This window comes from Brachyhypopomus gauderio, chromosome 16 (assembly GCF_052324685.1).
Source record: "Brachyhypopomus gauderio isolate BG-103 chromosome 16, BGAUD_0.2, whole genome shotgun sequence".
Taxonomy (NCBI): Eukaryota; Metazoa; Chordata; class Actinopteri; order Gymnotiformes; family Hypopomidae; genus Brachyhypopomus; species Brachyhypopomus gauderio.
In genome coordinates, this window is record NC_135226.1 from 615,001 (window position 1) to 632,500 (window position 17,500).

Here is a 17,500-nt window from a genome sequence, read left to right on the forward strand (position 1 = left end):
GCACATTTCAGGATTTGGCATAAACATAGACAGTATTGATCAGTAGGATAATTGTTTCCCAACTGTATCGCTCCAGAACAGAAGTCAGCCTGATAAAGTCCAGTTCAGTCAGGAGTCTTACAGGAGAGACACCACGTAACATGGCTGAACATGGTTGATCCACGCCCTGCTGTGTAATTGGAAAAAAAAGAAGAAATTACACTGAACAATTGTATGTGTGTGTGTGTGTGTGTGCGTGCGTGTGTGTGTGATGGTGTGTGTGCGCTCCTTCCTCCTCAGCCGTGTGTGGGATCGTGTCCACCGTGTGGTTCCCCATCGGCGCCCACTGGCAGTACGGCCTGATGTCGTTTGGCTTCTCCCTGTATGCAGGCTGGCTGGGTGCGGCCGGGTGCCTGCTGGGGGGCTGCATGTTGACCTGCTGTTCTGCTGACTCGCCCGCCCCCTACGCCGCAGACAACAACCGCTTCTACTACTCCAGGCAGGGCCCGGCTAACCCCGCCCCCCCCTCCAGCAACCACGCCAAGAGTGCTCACGTGTGAGCGGCAGGGTCACCGCGCAGCCGCAAAGCATCATGGGCCCCTGAGTCCAGTCGTGTGTTCGTGCTGCTCTAACGCCTCCCCTCCGCTCATACTCCAGACTCCCATACTCCAGACTCTCATATTCCAGACTCTCATACTCCATACTCTCATACTCCAGACTCCCATACTCCAGACTCTCATATTCCAGACTCTCATACTCCATACTCTCATACTCCAGACTCCCATACTCCAGACTCTCATACTCCAGACTCCCATATTCCAGACTCTCATATTCCAGACTCTCATACTCCAGACTCCCATACTCCAGACTCTCATATTCCAGACTCTCATACTCCAGACTCTCATACTCCAGACTCCCATTCTCCAGACTCCCATACTCCAGACTCTCATATTCCAGACTCTCATACTCCAGACTCCCATACTCCAGACTCTCATACTCCAGACTCTCACACTCCAGACTCCCATACTCCAGACTCTCAATGTAACAGAGCCCCCCCCCCCCCCCCCCCCCCCATTTAAGATCTGCTGTTACCAGCTGTTTTAAAGGGGCCTTCATCATTTTTTGTGTTAATATTCTGTTGCTGCACACTGCACTGTGCCCTTTTAATTCTTATTTACACTTTACAGTTCAGGCCCTGGGGCCCTGAACACTAACTAAAGGTCTTGTCAGTATTGCTTTTAATTGTAAATGTCAGTCAAATTAACTCCTTTTGGGCCAATGTGGAAAGACTAAAGTGTGTGTGTGTGTGTGTGTGTGTTTTCTAGAGCACCAGCTACGTCACAAACACTGTTCTATTCACCCCTGAGCACAGATAGCAATTCTAGGTCATCCTTTGTTTTTCTGCGTGGCAACAAAATGATAGAACTGTGAGATTTCCACCAAAGCATTATTTGACTTGGTTATTTATTGCAGTACCTGTAAGTTCTTGGTTTTACTTTTTATTAAATAAACGATTATTTTTTCCATATGAAAGTGTCTCTTCTTAAACTCAGATAAGAGATCATGAGTTTGCCAGCAGCATATAAGGAAAGCTAAAGAACTGAAGGTAATGTGCAGTAGTGTGTGTAAGGGGAGCAGGTGTGGTGGTCTGACTGCTGTCTGATCTGCTGTGATCTTCAGGCCTGGGTGGTGATGATATGGGGTCTGAACTTACAGGCATGGAGCAGACGAGCAGCTAGTAGATCCATCATTACTAATGCACAGCATCACTTTCATATCACACACATCTCACCAATAAGGAGCCACGGGCTTCTCAAGACTCGCTCCATATGGATATTGATCATTCTGAGTTTCTTCTAGCTGGACTGATGAAGCAGCATTTGGAATAGCAAACAGCACCAAGTGGAGGATCACAGTCGCAAACACCTATGATGAGATCGCCTCGATGACGGTCGGGGTCCTCGATGACGGTCGGGGTCCTCGATGACGGTCGGGGTCCTCGATGATGGTCGGGGTCCTCGATGACGGTCAGGGTCCTCGATGATAGTCGGGGTCCTCGATGACGGTTGAGGTCCTCGTTGCTTGTTCTCTGTACAAGACTCACATGATAACGGTCACCAGAATGGGGAGTTGGTAGAGGGAACTGGCAGAGTGTTAAAAAAACTCTGGAATTGAGAGCTGCAAACTATTATACTTAATGTTTAGACTGAGGGGAAATGTCATTTGGCACACAAACGTGTCTAACAGCAGACAAGAGAATTTAGCAGCAGACAATAGACAGCAGCGTTAGACAAAACAAACGTCCTTATTACGTTATTATATCCTCACTTCCAGATTTAATTATTATTAGCTACATTTAAATTTTTGGGTGAAGCAGCTTAAAATAAATAAATAAGTGAGAAAGTGCAGCTGTTTTAGGAGGGAGCACTGTATTTGTAGCCTCCTGTACTGGCTCGTATTTGTCCTCTGTAGAAAACTTTGTAACTGTCAACAGAAAGATGAAAAACTGCTCCCGTGACAGGCTATCCAGGCTAAATTAACTGCTCTGTAACTGAGAGACCTTGAGCTAAATAGATAACCATGTGTAGAAAAGCTTCAGGAATGAAAGGCGTAAACAGAAAAACCACCAAACGTTTTCATGGTGAGCCTGTCCTTGAAGACGAGAACAGAGGAATAAGAAATGCAGTGGAGAAGGAGAATGACCTGTGATAACCTACTTTGGTTGAACAGGATTTGTCTGCATAATCATAAAAAGGAATAAAGGATATACAATATGTATATATCATTGTTTAGAGATTTTTTGTGCATTTCAGGAAAAAAATTGACCCTTGGACAGGTTATCATTGCATATACTGTTGTCATATCTCTGATGTATGTGTAGCACCGTCAATATATTACCATTCAAAACAAGGGGCCCAGATCTCCAGCACTGTGCACCATGAGAAGCAGAGGATGAAGAGACAGTGTTAACTCATGAGAGGGTCAGACATGTAGGGTGTGTGAGGAGACACGCTGGCTCTCCTCCTGAGGAGAAGGGAGGGTCAATGTCAGGAGCCATACAGTGCAGACGCCTGAGGTTTGACTGTATGACTTAAATGTGAGAGCATGGTTGGAACATCTCCCAACACTGTTCTACATTCACATAGACCACCAGTGTAGCGATGGCGATGGGACAAACTTACATGTGTGATTTCTGCTGCGTGGGTCTACATGTATATCTCATACCTCTGCACAGCCAATGGCAACTGTTCAGTATGATTGTGATTCAGACCTGGACTCTACTAGGATCAGTGTTATTCTAGCCCCTCCCACCCCAAAGAACACAGAGCAGGTCTGTAGATGTGTGGATCATCAGCACCACTCATCCAGACCCGACCACCACCAGCCAGGAGCAAGAAGCGAAGCAAGAGTGACGCTTTGATCAGCAAGAAACAATGTTCATTGTTGCATGGAAGCAAATTCAACATCTCATTACACAGTGCAATGTTCCTGCGGGACCACAAAGAAACAAATATTTTTTAAAATCATAATACAAGAAAACATCCACTTCGTACCAAAATATATAGCAAAAAAAATGTCAGAATCGCAGAAGGAAGCCAACCTCAACATTTCCTCAACAAATCCCGAATAAACGTGCTGCAGCAGGAGAGCTATCTGACACGAGTACAACACCGCGCTTTATCTTCCCGACAAAATACACAACTAGTAGCTGACTTTCAAAGCAATAGCAATGCATGTTTTTTGTTTTTTAATAGATACATAATAAAATATCTTTTTAATTAGTTGATCCTTATGCCTGTCCTTTTTAGGTACGCTGTAGTGCTCTATTCTAGACCAAGGTACAGTGACTAATAAAACATACATAACGTCTCCAGCAGAGCTGTATCAATTCTAAAAAGAGGTCGTTAAAAATAGACGTATTCACTGCATTAGCGTTCAGTTATGTGGTGAGCCAGTGGTGGTGGGACACCTACAAAACACCACCAGTTGTATCGGATTTCCCACACAGAACCTTAAAGTTATGAAACACCTAAAAAAAATACTTCTTTTAAGACCCCCAAACACGCACCTACTCTTAGACTAGTCTGTTCGACCGTACTGTTCTTAGATGACATCTTGTTTCTGACACACTGTACAAAGGTTGCAGACTTTGGCTTGTCCTGTAACTAGAGGGACGCGGACACCTGGGGACGCCTCGTCCCTCTCTGCTACATTACAGGTTGCATTATGTCTCGCTGGGGCGGTCGCACATGCGTACAGTTGGCAACACACGTTTAATCTGGGGCCGGTTCAGCTGCACATGCTACACAGTCAAGAAAACACCAACTGACAGGAGCAGTCACACCAACTGAAGCCATAAACAAAAACAAAAACATAAATATAAAGCTCAATAAACCAGGCAAGGGCATCTGCTGCACAATGAGTAAATGTAGAGAGTGATGGCTTGCAGGTCATTTGTGTTTTTCTTGTGTTTACGTTTATACATGTGGACTTTTTTTTTTACCTCTGCAAGGGACTCAGTGTGAGGGAAAAGCATCCAAAAATAAGACAGCAAATGCAATTAGCGCATCTGTGTTTTGACACCTAAGGCCTCCTGTGGTACTGTGGCCTGGTTTTGGTTGGTTTGGAGCAACAACAGCACACCCAGAGATGCTCTCACAACCCTCTCTGCCTATTTCTGACTGTCTTTCTGAAAGGGCCCTGATTTGGCCCTGAGACACAAACCATACTGTAGCTCTCCCACTGTGGACCCAGAGCTGCCTGCTTGCAGGGATGGACTAGAGTCCCAGGTATGGAGCGAATGGTGAATCATGACAATGGACTAACAGGCACAAATGATCGAAACTTCCACCTGAAACGCAAGAACACCAGAATCATGCCTTTTCTCTGACACAGAAGACAAAGACACGGACACAATCAGAACAGACAAGCGTGAGTGTTGGGTGTAGATGGAGCACAAACTCACAGATGAAGGCACTATCGCAAGCAAAGTCCAGTGATCACCCAGAGCACAAGTTCAGCCACCTCTTGGGCTAGATGTGGGTGAGAATGAGAAAGATGTGACATGCTCAAATCTACAGTGTGCACTGTGGTTTTACACACCCGGTCGGTGAACAGTCGCACAGACCAGCTTCTCAGAGTCGGCTTGCACTTCAGTTTGTGTTTCACCATTGTGTGTCAAGGCTATAATATAATATTTGGTCATTCAACGTAGAAACATGGTTATGGCCCCTTAAAGGAAAATGTTATAGATAAAGAGTCCAGGAAGAGGAACTTGTTGAGCTGTTTGAGCAGTGGCACCGAGCGACCTGATTACAAGAAGCACCCAAATCTCCACAACAGCTTCCTGTTGTCCACCGTGTCTTGTGGTCAACGGTGAAGTGGGCCACTAATGCTGGAATGTTCAGCATGTGAAGTGTGATGCTGGGGTTTGTACAGAGACTGGTACCAGTTGCTTGAATGCTCAGTGGATCTGAAGAGTTCAACAGCAAGACTAGAGTTAAAAGCAAAGGCAGATAGATGGTGAATGTGGAATGGAAAGACCAGATGTGTCTGTGGAGCAAACGTGTGAGATCAGGAGGAATGAGACGGAAATGTGCAAAACACACACAGTTACATTTACAGGAGATCATCAGAGATCATCAGAGATCATCAGAGATCATCAGAGATCATCCCTCACAACCAGATGGATTGTTCTAGCCTGCTGTAAGGTCATGGGTGAAGGTTACAAACCAACAACCCAATCGATCAATAAATAAAAATGAAACAAGACGTTGCTATGGAGAGGTAAACATCTAGCCCAAGAGTCCTCCAGCTGTAGACACACCAGTTCATTCGGGATTACAGTCTTATTCCAGAGGGTCGTCCAAGTCGTCGTCCACCACCAGGGCCTTGAAGTCGGGGCTGCCCGTCTTCTTGTTTCTGCTTTTGGATCTGCTGTGGGAAGAGGAGGAGGTCCTGTGGCCGTCCGCACTGTTCCGGGCGGCAGGCGGACATTCGGTCTGCTCACCGTTCTCCCGGGCCTGCTGCTGGGGCCGGGCCCTGGTCTGGGGTCGCCAGTCTCCTGAGAGATGAAGGTCGTCACCAACAGTGAAGCTGTCATCCACGCCCATGTCGTAGCGCTGGTATGTGCTAGCGTGAACTTCTTCCTCCAGTGCTGTGATCTCCAGTGTGCTGTTCCACATACCGTAGCCAAAGTAGATTAAAACACCTGCATACACACACACACACACACACACACACACACACACACACACACACACACACACACACACACACACACACATACACATACACACACACACACACACACACACACACACACACACACACACACACACACACACACACACACACAAACACACACACACACACACACACACACACACACACACACACACACACACACACACACACACACACACACTCACACACACACACACACACACACACACACACACACACACAGAAAGGTTTGGGGAAAGGACTCAGACCACAGATAAGAAACAACATAATCACAAATGTAGTGGCAAAGAGCAGTCATCAGTGTCCAGCGCTCAGATCTTCACACAGGTGGACATCAACATCAGCAGATGGAGAGGTCAGTTGAGTTTATCTTACACACCTGCTGATAATCAAATGGCCAGTAGTGGCAGTGCTTTTCACTACATGAAGTGTAGAAAGAATTAGAACGGCATTCAGAAAATATCAGCCTAATTGAAGTAGGGTCACAGGGTCGCAGGGTCACAGGGTCGCAGGGTCACTCGGTCACAAGGTCACAAGGTCACAGGGTCGCAGGGTCACAGGGTCGTAGGATTGCAGGGTCAGTGTTCTCAGTATTCTCAGTGTTGTAACTGCTGTTAAATGTCATGTGGCAGTACAGGACAGTACAGGACAGTACAGGGTCCATATGTCATGAGGACTGGCCACACTAAGCCTGCTTGAACCCCGTGGATGTGACATTGTTTAGTATTTTTACACATACTGCACATTCATCAGCTTTGGTTGAGATATCTCTGTGCATTCAAGTATTGACAACAAAAATAACTAGTGTGCAACAGTCTACATACAGTATGAGAATGAGTAAACACGAATCACTTGTCTGGATTATAAAGAATAAAGAATATTCTCCAAAACCCCCCTGATCTGTGTGAGGTAGCGTACGGTTGCTCACCCACAAAACACCAGGCAGCAAAGCGGATCCACGTGATGGTGGACAGTTTGAGCATGAGGTACACGTTGACCAGCATGGCGGAGGCCGGCACGAAGGGCACGCAGGGCGCCATGTAGGGGAGGCGCTTGGGGTTCTCCGGCTGCTGGAGGATGATGAAGATGAGCAGGGAGATGATGACCAGCAGCAGGACCAGCAGCCCTATGGCCCACCAGCGTCCGTCGGCGATGCAGCCCGCCCCGAAGATGACCAGCGAGCAGAAGCCAAAGATGAGGATGAAGAGCAGAAGGACGCAGCGCGTGACGGTGCGGCCCGTGGACGGCGTGGGCCGGTCCATCTTGCCTGGCAGGCCCAGACGGATGCGCAGGGTGTAGTAACGAGGTCCCATCAGTTTCTTCAGCTTCTGGAGGTACGCGCTCTCCGTCTCGTCCGTCTCGATGCCCGAGGAGACGTCCACCGTGCCGTAGTTGGGGTGGCTGGCCGTGTAGCTGGAGCGATCCGGCTTGCCAATCAGCATCTCGTTGTCGCCAAGCGACGGAAGGTTCTTGGCACCGCAAGTGTTGGTGGGCGGGCCCCCGTAGTCATCACCTTCGCTGATTGGCGAGCACGTGTCCTTCTCGCACTCGGCCAGCACGCCCTCCTTGCGTTTGGAGCTTTCCTCCGACAGGAAGTTGACGAAGCCATGGATGTCGCTGTCGGGCTGGTAGCGCAGAAGAAGGACACACACAGACACCAGCGTGTACGCCAGCAGCGTGCCGATAGACATCATCTCAATCAGGTCCCTCAGACTGACCAGCAGGGCCAGCAGAGCGGCCAGGAATCCGGACACGACGCACGCGACCGCCGGAGTCTCCGTGTACGTGCTCACATGGGCCAGAAACCTACCACACACAAACATGCGGAGTACGCATTGCCTTGTCAGGCTAGTTGTAGTTACATCTAATATCATATATGGGACTTTCATATTATGTTTGATTTCACAACTTTGACATCACAGCAGACTAAGGCAGCGTTAAAGAACAAGGCTAGGAAGACGAAACCAAGAGGACCCAATACACGAGCATCCACTTCTCTGGGGTAGACTAGACATGATCCTTGATACAGTCTTTTATCTTTTAACCAAACTCCCACATTTTTGATACAATCGGGAATAAATCCAATACATTTTCTGCATAAAAGCATTTTCAGGTTTAATGTTGAGGATCAATTCTCAAAATAAAACAAAACAAATAAAAATTTTCCATCAACACAGATATTGTGGAATCTTTCTGTCTCAGAGGGCCGTGTTTACCTGAAGAGCAGGCCGTCTCCAGCCATGGCGTAGATGACCCTGGGCATGGGGAAGAGTGAACCCAGCAGACTGACCGTCAGCCCAGCGATGGAGCCGATGGCCACGATGTACTTGGCTACCTGAAAGCCGTGCAGAGAGAACATCTCCATCAACGGAGCATCGGCGTCGATCTCCGTGTAGGGCACCATCAAGGTGAGAATCACACTCACCTGAGGAGAGAGGAGAGAGGAGCAGGGGGAGGAGCTTAGTGCTTGTGCTTTTTTTTTGTTTGTTTTACACCTTAAAAATGACGTCAAAAAGAAAAATCAATAAACTTAAGTTTTCAAAAGTGTCAAATTTCACCGTCTAAACCACTTAACCCAACTCAGGAGCGCAGGGGACCTGAGTATCCTGGTAGCGCATAGAGCAAAGCAGGAACCAACCAGAGCACTATGAACAGGACACTATGAACAGGACACTATGAGCAGGACACTATGAACAGGACACTATGAGCAGGACACTATGAACAGGACACTATGAGCAGGACACTATGAGCAGGACACTATGAGCAGGACACTATGAACAGGGCACCAGGAGCAGGACATCAATCCATCACAAGGCACACATGCACTACTTATTCATACCAGGCCAGTTCAGAGATGTCAGTCGACCTAACATGCACAACAGGAACACGAGACCTGGGTGTAGCCTGCAGTACCTGGGGACGCCCAGGTAAACACACGAAGAATGTACAAACTCCACACAGGCACAGGGAGAATGTTCAAACTCCACACAGGTAGAATGTTTGAAAAACCCATTTGTATTCCTTACATTTATTTAAAGCACTTTGATGCACTTGAACATATTACATGAGGATGTTTACGTTCAAGTGAAAAGTCAAATGCTCTCTGCTGTAACTTCACAGAAAGCGGAAAACCATCAAATGACTCACTGATTAGCTTCTTCCTGGCTAACGCACTCATTCACAAGTGCACCGCACTGTTGTGACTGGATCAATCAAAATGTAAAATGAGTCAGTGCCATGATGAAATAACCGCAGAAGCAGGCCGCTAATTAGCGATTCTGCTAGCCGGCAGACGACCTTGCGGGTGAGAAGGCAAGGAACCATTGCAAGTCCGTTTCCTTGTGGCTCGTCTAAACGCAGGTGTGCGCAATGTGAGAGGGTGAGAGAGAGAGACATTTTCAACTCCATTCCACGAGAAGACCACGGCACTGTAGGCCTAATTGTGTCTGAATCAGAGAGGAATGTCTAAACATATTCAGACCTACAGGACTCTCCTGAATACTGCCATAGAATCCTGAATACGACCGCTCTGCATGAGATTTACATGACACAACCAGCTATGTGTTATTATTTGTTGACGGGGGACGGGCGAACGTACAATGGACACAGGACACAAATTAAGTATTATATCGCGATCGATCGATCACCAGTGGTTGGCGCCAGAGCGAACTAGTAACTCATTGAATCATAGATATGGATCAGAGGTAAATAAACTAGATTTTTTTTCGGCGTGAGATATCGGAAGTGTGGCGTGAGAGCGTGTGAGAACGGTCAAATGCGTGTGTCTCACGCTCAATGCGTGAGAGTTGGCAACCCTGATATAATACAGACGATGCAGTAATTCAGAGTGATTTCTCTTGTGTTCTGTCACTTGTTGTCACGTTGAGGACCCCGGCCCCTCCCTTTTGGGCGTGTGTCAACGTTGTCCACGTGCTTTGTCTGCGTCAGTGGATATACGTGGTTGGGATTTTGTCGTGTGATTAATAAGTCTCACCTGTGAATCGTCTCGTAATCACGTGGGGTTAATGTGGTTTGTCTATTTAATGTGCGCTCGCGCAGTGTCCTGTGCTCGTCGTTGTCTAGAGTCTACACGTTTCTGTGTAAAGTGTCAGATGTTCCTCGTGCGCTATTGCGCAATCTCTGTGTAATACATTAAAAGTGACGTCTCTGCAAGGATTCTGTGTCTCGTCCTTCGCTGCACCCCGATCGTCACACTTGTTTTATATTCTAATGCACCCTGGAGTCTTTTTGCAGCCTTAGTTACTATGGGAACTCAGCAAATCTAGCAGAACCCAGATATGAGGTATTGATTTAAAAGATCATCATTAGAACTCAGATATAAGGTATTAATTTAAAAGATCATCATTAGAACCCATATATAAGGTATTAATTTAAAAGATCATCATTAGAACCCAGATATAAGGTATTAATTTAAAAGATCATCATTAGAACCCAGATATAAGGTATTGATTTAAAAGATCATCATTAGAACCCAGATATAAGGTATTGATTTAAAAGATCATCATTAGAACCCATATATAAGGTATTAATTTAAAAAATCATCATTAGAACCCAGATATAAGGTATTAATTTAAAAGATCGCCATTAGAACCCAGATATAAGGTATTGATTTAAAATATCATTATTAGAACTCAGATATCAGGTATTAATTTAAAAGATCATCATTAGAACCCATATATAAGGTATTAATTTAAAAGATCATCATTAGAACCCAGATATAAGGTATTGATTTAAAATATCATTATTAGAACTCAGATATCAGGTATTGATTTAAAAGATCATTATTAGAACCCAGATATAAGGTTTTGATTTAAAAGATCATCATTAGAACCCAGATATAAGGTTTTGATTTAAAAGCTCATTATTAGAACTCAGATATAAGGTTTTGATTTAAAAGCTCATTATTAGAACTCAGATATAAGGTATTGATTTAAAAGATCATTATTAGAACTCAGATATAAGGTTTTGATTTAAAATATCATTATTAGTAGACGTGTTTAATAACACGAGCATCTTAGCAGATATTTTTTCTTTTTCGTGGGCCAACAGGAAGCAGCATATCAAGTTGTGGATTTTAAAGGTAATAAACACTGAGGTGTTTACTGTACCACAAAAGGTATCACACCATAAAAATTAAGAAGCAAATCAAGAAATATTAAAACTTTAGATGACCAGGCACATTCCTTAACTGTTTTTTTTCCACAGAGCTCTTTGAAACGGTGTTGAGGTAATAAGTCAAAAAGCTGTTGTTTTTGTAACATTTCACTGAGGACCTGTTTGATGGTTTTTTGAACATTTCTTTGAGCTTGGACATGAAGTGGCATGAGAAAGAGGTGGAGTGGTGTGAGGAAGAGGAAGAGGTGAAGTGGTGTGAGGAAGAGGTGAAGTGGTGTGAGGAAGAGGTGAAGTGGTGTGAGGAAGAGGTGAAGTGGTGTGAGGAAGAGGAAGAGGTGAAGTGGTGTGAGGAAGAGGTGAAGTGGTGTGAGGAAGAGGAAGAGGTGAAGTGGTGTGAGGAAGAGGAAGAGGTGAAGTGGTGTGAGGAAGAGGAAGAGGTGGAGTGGTGTGAGGAAGAGGAAGAGGTGGAGTGGTGTGAGGAAGAGGTGAAGTGGCGTGAGGAAGAGGTGGAGCGGTGTGAGGAAGAGGTGAAGTGGTGTGAGGAAGAGGAAGAGGTGAAGTGGTGTGAGGAAGAGGTGGAGTGGTGTGAGGAAGAGGTGAAGTGGTGTGAGGAAGAGGTGAAGTGGTGTGAGGAAGAGGAAGAGGTGAAGTGGTGTGAGGAAGAGGTGGAGTGGTGTGAGGAAGAGGAAGAGGTGAAGTGGTGTGAGGAAGAGGTGAAGTGGCGTGAGGAAGAGGTGGAGCGGTGTGAGGAAGAGGTGAAGTGGTGTGAGGAAGAGGAAGAGGTGAAGTGGTGTGAGGAAGAGGTGGAGTGGTGTGAGGAAGAGGTGAAGTGGCGTGAGGAAGAGGTGAAGTGGCGTGAGGAAGAGGAAGAGGTGAAGTGGCGTGAGGAAGAGGAAGAGGTGGAGTGAGGAAGAGGTGGAGTGGTGTGAGGAAGAGGAAGAGATGGAGTGAGGAAGAGGTGGTTACTCACAGAGACGTAGGCGGTGAGGCAGGTGAGGAGAGAGGCCGTGATGGCGTAGGGGATGGAGGTGTTGGGGCTCTTAGCCTCTTCCCCTGTGGTGGCTATGATGTCAAAGCCAATAAAGGCGTAGAAGCAGGTGGCAGCGCCCTGCATCACCTGCCAGGGGCGATTAGCACAGGCAAAACTTTGCATCTTAATTGAATAGTTTTAATAAAATTCTAATTATTCTCAACAATTGCTACTGAGATTGAAGCCACTAAAGCAGTTTGTAGGTAACACATTAGACGCACATTAGTTTGTTACAATTTACAATTCAATACATCATGTTAAAAGAAATCATAATCTCCTATGGTCTGTGAAAGAAATATGACAATAAAATGCACATTGAAGAGGCATTTTGTGCACTTTACCCCTGACCAGCCGAAGGGCAAGAATCTCCCCTCGTCCCAGTTGGCACTGTTTACGAAGAATAGGCCAGCGATCATGATGAAGACCCAAACCACCAGATTGATCACATTCAGGACATTGTTGAAGCCCACAGAGTTCTTGACCCCCAGAGCCACCACGGCCGTGACGAGGATAGCTATAACCAGAGCCAGAACGTCAGGGTATGACTCCTCACCTTTACCTGAGGGCAGAGGTCAGACAGCACTATACATTATTGTGCACAGCGTTAATGAGAGCTAGCACTCACAAATGAAGACAATGCTAACAAGTCACACAATACCATGTCCATGATGTAACATGAATATGTCATATTTCAGATATATTTAATATTACACAGTAGTATTTTACACGGTACACTGCTGTACAGTGAGAACAGCATCATTCTTTTCAGCCAATTATAAGATTGAGCCCCATATGCTTCGACTGTTGTGAAAGTATTCAAGCTGTACTGGCTAAACAAAACATACAGAATTTCTGCTGGTGGTTTTAGAGGCATGAAAGTCTGAGCTTCTCTGTGGTTGTTTTGGCTCTGACAGAAGCTGCATAGGCGCTGAGTAGTAACATCAAAACGTCAGACATCTGTCATCACAAAGGCCGTGTGATTCTAAAAATACCCTTGAACCCCCCCACCCACCTCCGTGGAAATTAACATGGAACAAAAGGGCGGAACAGAATGTGCTAAAATGAAAGGTGAGGGGGGGGGGGGGTGTTAGATTTTCTAATTCTTGCAGTTTTAGTCAGCAGCTCACACACTTGGCCCTGCCACATCCTGTTTGATCAGGGATAGAGGTAATATGGACCTGCTGGCTATGAGTCAGCGTGTAAACCCCACCGAGACCCCCAGTGGAGTCTTTATTCAGCCTGCCTGCCATGAAGGTCCCTCTTAAATATCACTGTTTGCACCTTGCTGGTGCCCCACCCTGATATATAAAGGAAACATTTAAATCCTTAACTATTCTACCAGTTAAATTAACTATCTGACCATCTTGCTAACACTGCTAGCAAAAGTCAGTAGGGATCATTAGCATTACACAAATGTGCTATACATGCTTGCTGGTTCCCGTTTGATTTCACTAACCCTTATCTAAGATATCATGCAAGTTTAATCCTCCTATTTCCTCACATTGCTATAGACACTTCAATTACATTGGGCGGTGGTTATGCTTAATTATGTAAATAAGCATTATGCTTAATCATGCCCCTTGGGAACAGCCAAGGGCGCTGATCACACACACACACACACACACACACACACACACACACACACACACACACACACACACACACACACACACACACACACACACACACACACACACACACACACATACACACACACACACACACACACACACACACACACACACACACACACACACATAAGGCACATGCACCCATTCTCACCCAGTCCGTTGAGGGTTCCCACATGGCTGATCATGAACCCGCTGATGCTGTGATTGGCCAGTGAGTCAAACATGCTGCTTAGAGCACTGGCCCCCGCTGCTGTACCAATCAGATACTCCAGAATCAGATTCCAGCCAATGAAAAAGGCTACAAACTCTCCCACCGTCACATAGCTGTATGTGTAGGCTGAACCTGTGGTCTTTGGAACACGTACACCAAATTCGGCATAGCACACACCTGTAAAATGAGATCAACAAACAGCTGTGAGATAGAATCCTGTATCAGAAGATCAGATGTTTTCAGACAATCAAGCCTAAAGAAGTTGGACCAATAGGAAACTGAATACAGCCCTCCAAAGGTTATTTCACAAGATTTCAAAAGAGTGCTTGGTGTTGATCAGCTCCATCCTACATGGAGACAAATCTAACCTTTCAGGCAACACCCTCATTGACACCTAACGGCCAGACAGTGGAGACAGGGAGGATCTTGTTGAGGATTGCTATTGTTTAAGGGTCAGCTACAGTTGAGTCGGTTCCTTCTTCAGTTCTTCCCCTCCTGATGGATGGAGGTTAGGGTTAGGGTTAGGTTAGGGTCACTAAGACTGAACTTGCCCCTGCGTGATGAGGCTCCTGTAGATGTTTCCTTCAGCTGGGAACAATGTGTTTGTTTCCATGGGTGAAAAGACAAACCAACACTGGAAAGTTTTTCCAGTTTATTCCAAAATTCAGAGAGATGATAAATTTATTTTTCCTTCTAGCTCTGCTCTGCTGCATACGGTGCTCTGCTGTGTCAGCAGTGTGAGCGTCAGGCTGATCTGGGATCAGACCGAACCCGTATTTAAACGGGCTACAGTAGCTCACCCTGACCCTGGACCAGCTCTCCCACACTGCCTCGCTTTGTTAACACACAGATGAGAACAGTGTCACATGAGCCCAGCACCTGAACTCCCAGCAAATGAATTTTAATTTTTCACACTATCAGAAAGACACAAGTTACACACCCGTCTCCCCCAGTGCCGGGACCCTGTGACAGACCCGTGATCGTGTCATAACCGCCTGCACCACAGTGCTAACTGGAGATCAGCCAAGCAGCAGATGCAGCGTTTGAAGGGCTATCAGCCTACGACATATGATCACTCTGCTGCCCTCCAACAGGAAGTACAACAGGAAGTATGTCACGGTCACCTGACAGGATGGAAGCCACAGCAGCGATGATGAAGGACATGATGACCCCGGGGCCGGCCATTTCCTTGGCAACCAGCCCAGACACCACATACATGCCGGTCCCCACACAGCTGCCCACGCCCAGGGAGACGAGGTCAAGGGTCGTCAGCACGCGGGCCAGCTTGGTGCCGTGGGGCCCCGTGCCGCCCGTGCACTCCAACATGGACTCCACGGGTTTGGTGCGGAGCACGCGTAGCTGGAAGGTGCCCCACTGGACCCTCCGTGGGTCCAGCTTGGCTAGCAGGCGACTCATGGTGGAGGCGTGGGTGGAGCGGGGCAGCCCTGAGAGAGGAGGCTCCGTGGAGCTCAGGAGAGACGTGGAGGCCTGGAGCTGGAATGGGGAGAAAGGGAGAGAGTGTGGGGAGGTTCAGCACTGCTGCATGATGGTCCTGACCCACATGACGACAGGAGGAGGAGGGAGCGTAGCAGTGGTACTGCAGACATGGAGAGAGAGAAGGAGAGGGGGAGGGGAGAGAGAGAGAGGAACAGGGAGAGAGAAGGAGAGTGAGAAAAGAGAAAAAGGGAAGGAGAAAGAGGGAGATATTATTACAGATGATTGTGTGTGGCAGAGTAAAACCAGCTTGATAACTTAAAGGGAGAGACATGATACCAGCACATATATTTTAATCTCACTATCTAGTACAGCTTCTCTCCAGGCTTGTGCCTTTCCAGCCGTGCATACTCTACCATGACCACGCAAACATAAGAAACAGCCCACCAGTCAGGGGTGGGGGAGGGGTGCCCGCTAGCCAGGGGTGGGGGAGGGGTGCCCGATAGCCAGGGGTGGGGGAGGGGTGCCCGCCAGGCAGGGGTGGGGGAGGGGTGCCCGCCAGCCAGGGGTGGGGGAGGGGTGCCCACCAGTCAGGGGTGGGGGAGGGGTGCCCACCAGTCAGGGGTGGGGGAGGGGTGCCCACCTGCCAACCGAGAGCAAAGACCCACTCAGACCTTTATATGGAAAACACAGAGGACTTATGTTTGATATAGAGCTAAAAATCAGATAACGTGACCTGTGATGTAATTAGACAAGTAATACCAAAATGTATCAGCTTGAAAAGATTTGAATTATTAGATATTTGACAAATTTCTTATTAACAGTTTTGTGAAATGGGAGACCTAGACGAAGGCCTGTTTAAGGAGGAGATCTGCAGGAGAAGATCTCCTCGTCTGTGCCTTTGGGTTTCAGTGTTTCAGATAGTTTGGGTGGAGGCCGTCAAAAATACTGATGGGTGTGGGACTGTGTCCAGCACCTGGCAGGCACCAGAGAGCAGGAACACTGTGTATAGTGTCTGCTGAAAGCTCATCTTAAAAACATTTTTCACTTTTCTGACATCTCTCCCTCTTTTGCATAAAACCTGTTTTACATACTTCACACATCTGGCCCCCATTTCTCTTCTTTGCTCCTCCCAACTGTCAGCGCTCTCACTCCCTCTCTCCCTCCCCCTTCATTCTCTCTCCCCTCCCCCCATTTCATTCTCTCCCCTCCCCCTTCATTCTCTCCCCTTCCCCCTTCATTCTCTCCCCTCCCCCTTTCATTCTCTCCCCTCCCCCTTTATTCTCTCCCTCCCCTTTCATTCTCTCCCTCCCCCTTTATTCTCTCCCCTCCCCTTTCATTCTCTCCCCTCCCCCTTATTCTCTCCCTCCCCCTCACCTCCCCCTCCCCTCCCCCTACACCTCTCACCCTCCCCCTCTTCATCTCTCTCCCCTCCCCCTTCACTCTCTCCCCTCCCCCTTCACTCTCTCCCCTCCCCGTTCACTCTCTCCCCCTCCCCCTTTTCACTCCCCTCCCCTCACTCTCTCCCCTCCCCCTTTATTCTCTCCCCGTCCCCCCTTCACTCTCTCCCCTCCCCCTTCACTCCCTCCATCCCTTCACTCTCCTCTCTCCCCTCCCCCCTTCACTCTCTCCCCTCCCCCTTCACATCTCTCCCCTCCCCCTCACTCTCTCCCCCCTCCCCCTCACTCACTCCCCACCCCAACACTCACCTCACTCAACACATCCCCTACACACTACAACACAACCACTACAACAACACCAACAATAACCACACCCCCTCACCTTCCCCACACTCCCCTTCCCCAATAACACACCAACACAACAAACACAACA

The 17,500-nt window shown here is 47.3% G+C and overlaps 2 protein-coding genes across 4 annotated transcripts in view; one reads left to right on the forward strand and one right to left on the reverse strand.

The window, feature by feature from the left end:
* Positions 1 to 1,458, forward strand: part of cldn11a (claudin 11a) — a 2,610-nt gene extending 1,152 nt beyond the window's left edge. Inside the window, exon 3 of the mRNA XM_076976363.1 lies at positions 280 to 1,458. Coding sequence (XP_076832478.1) covers positions 280 to 539 — 260 coding nt within the window. The 3' untranslated portion in view covers positions 540 to 1,458. The remainder of the gene's footprint in view (positions 1 to 279) is intronic.
* Positions 1,459 to 1,505: 47 nt separating this feature from the next.
* The window catches only part of slc7a14a (solute carrier family 7 member 14a), a 28,110-nt gene continuing 12,115 nt past the window's right edge, over positions 1,506 to 17,500 (reverse strand). For all 3 annotated transcript variants that reach the window (XM_076976360.1, XM_076976361.1, XM_076976362.1), the window contains exons 2-8: positions 15,358 to 15,830; positions 14,174 to 14,410; positions 12,733 to 12,950; positions 12,332 to 12,478; positions 8,442 to 8,650; positions 7,154 to 8,031; positions 1,506 to 6,190 (exon numbers count right to left, since the gene is read on the reverse strand). In XM_076976360.1, coding sequence (XP_076832475.1) covers positions 5,829 to 6,190; positions 7,154 to 8,031; positions 8,442 to 8,650; positions 12,332 to 12,478; positions 12,733 to 12,950; positions 14,174 to 14,410; positions 15,358 to 15,649 — 2,343 coding nt within the window. In that variant the 5' untranslated portion in view covers positions 15,650 to 15,830 and the 3' untranslated portion in view covers positions 1,506 to 5,828. The remainder of the gene's footprint in view (positions 6,191 to 7,153; positions 8,032 to 8,441; positions 8,651 to 12,331; positions 12,479 to 12,732; positions 12,951 to 14,173; positions 14,411 to 15,357; positions 15,831 to 17,500) is intronic.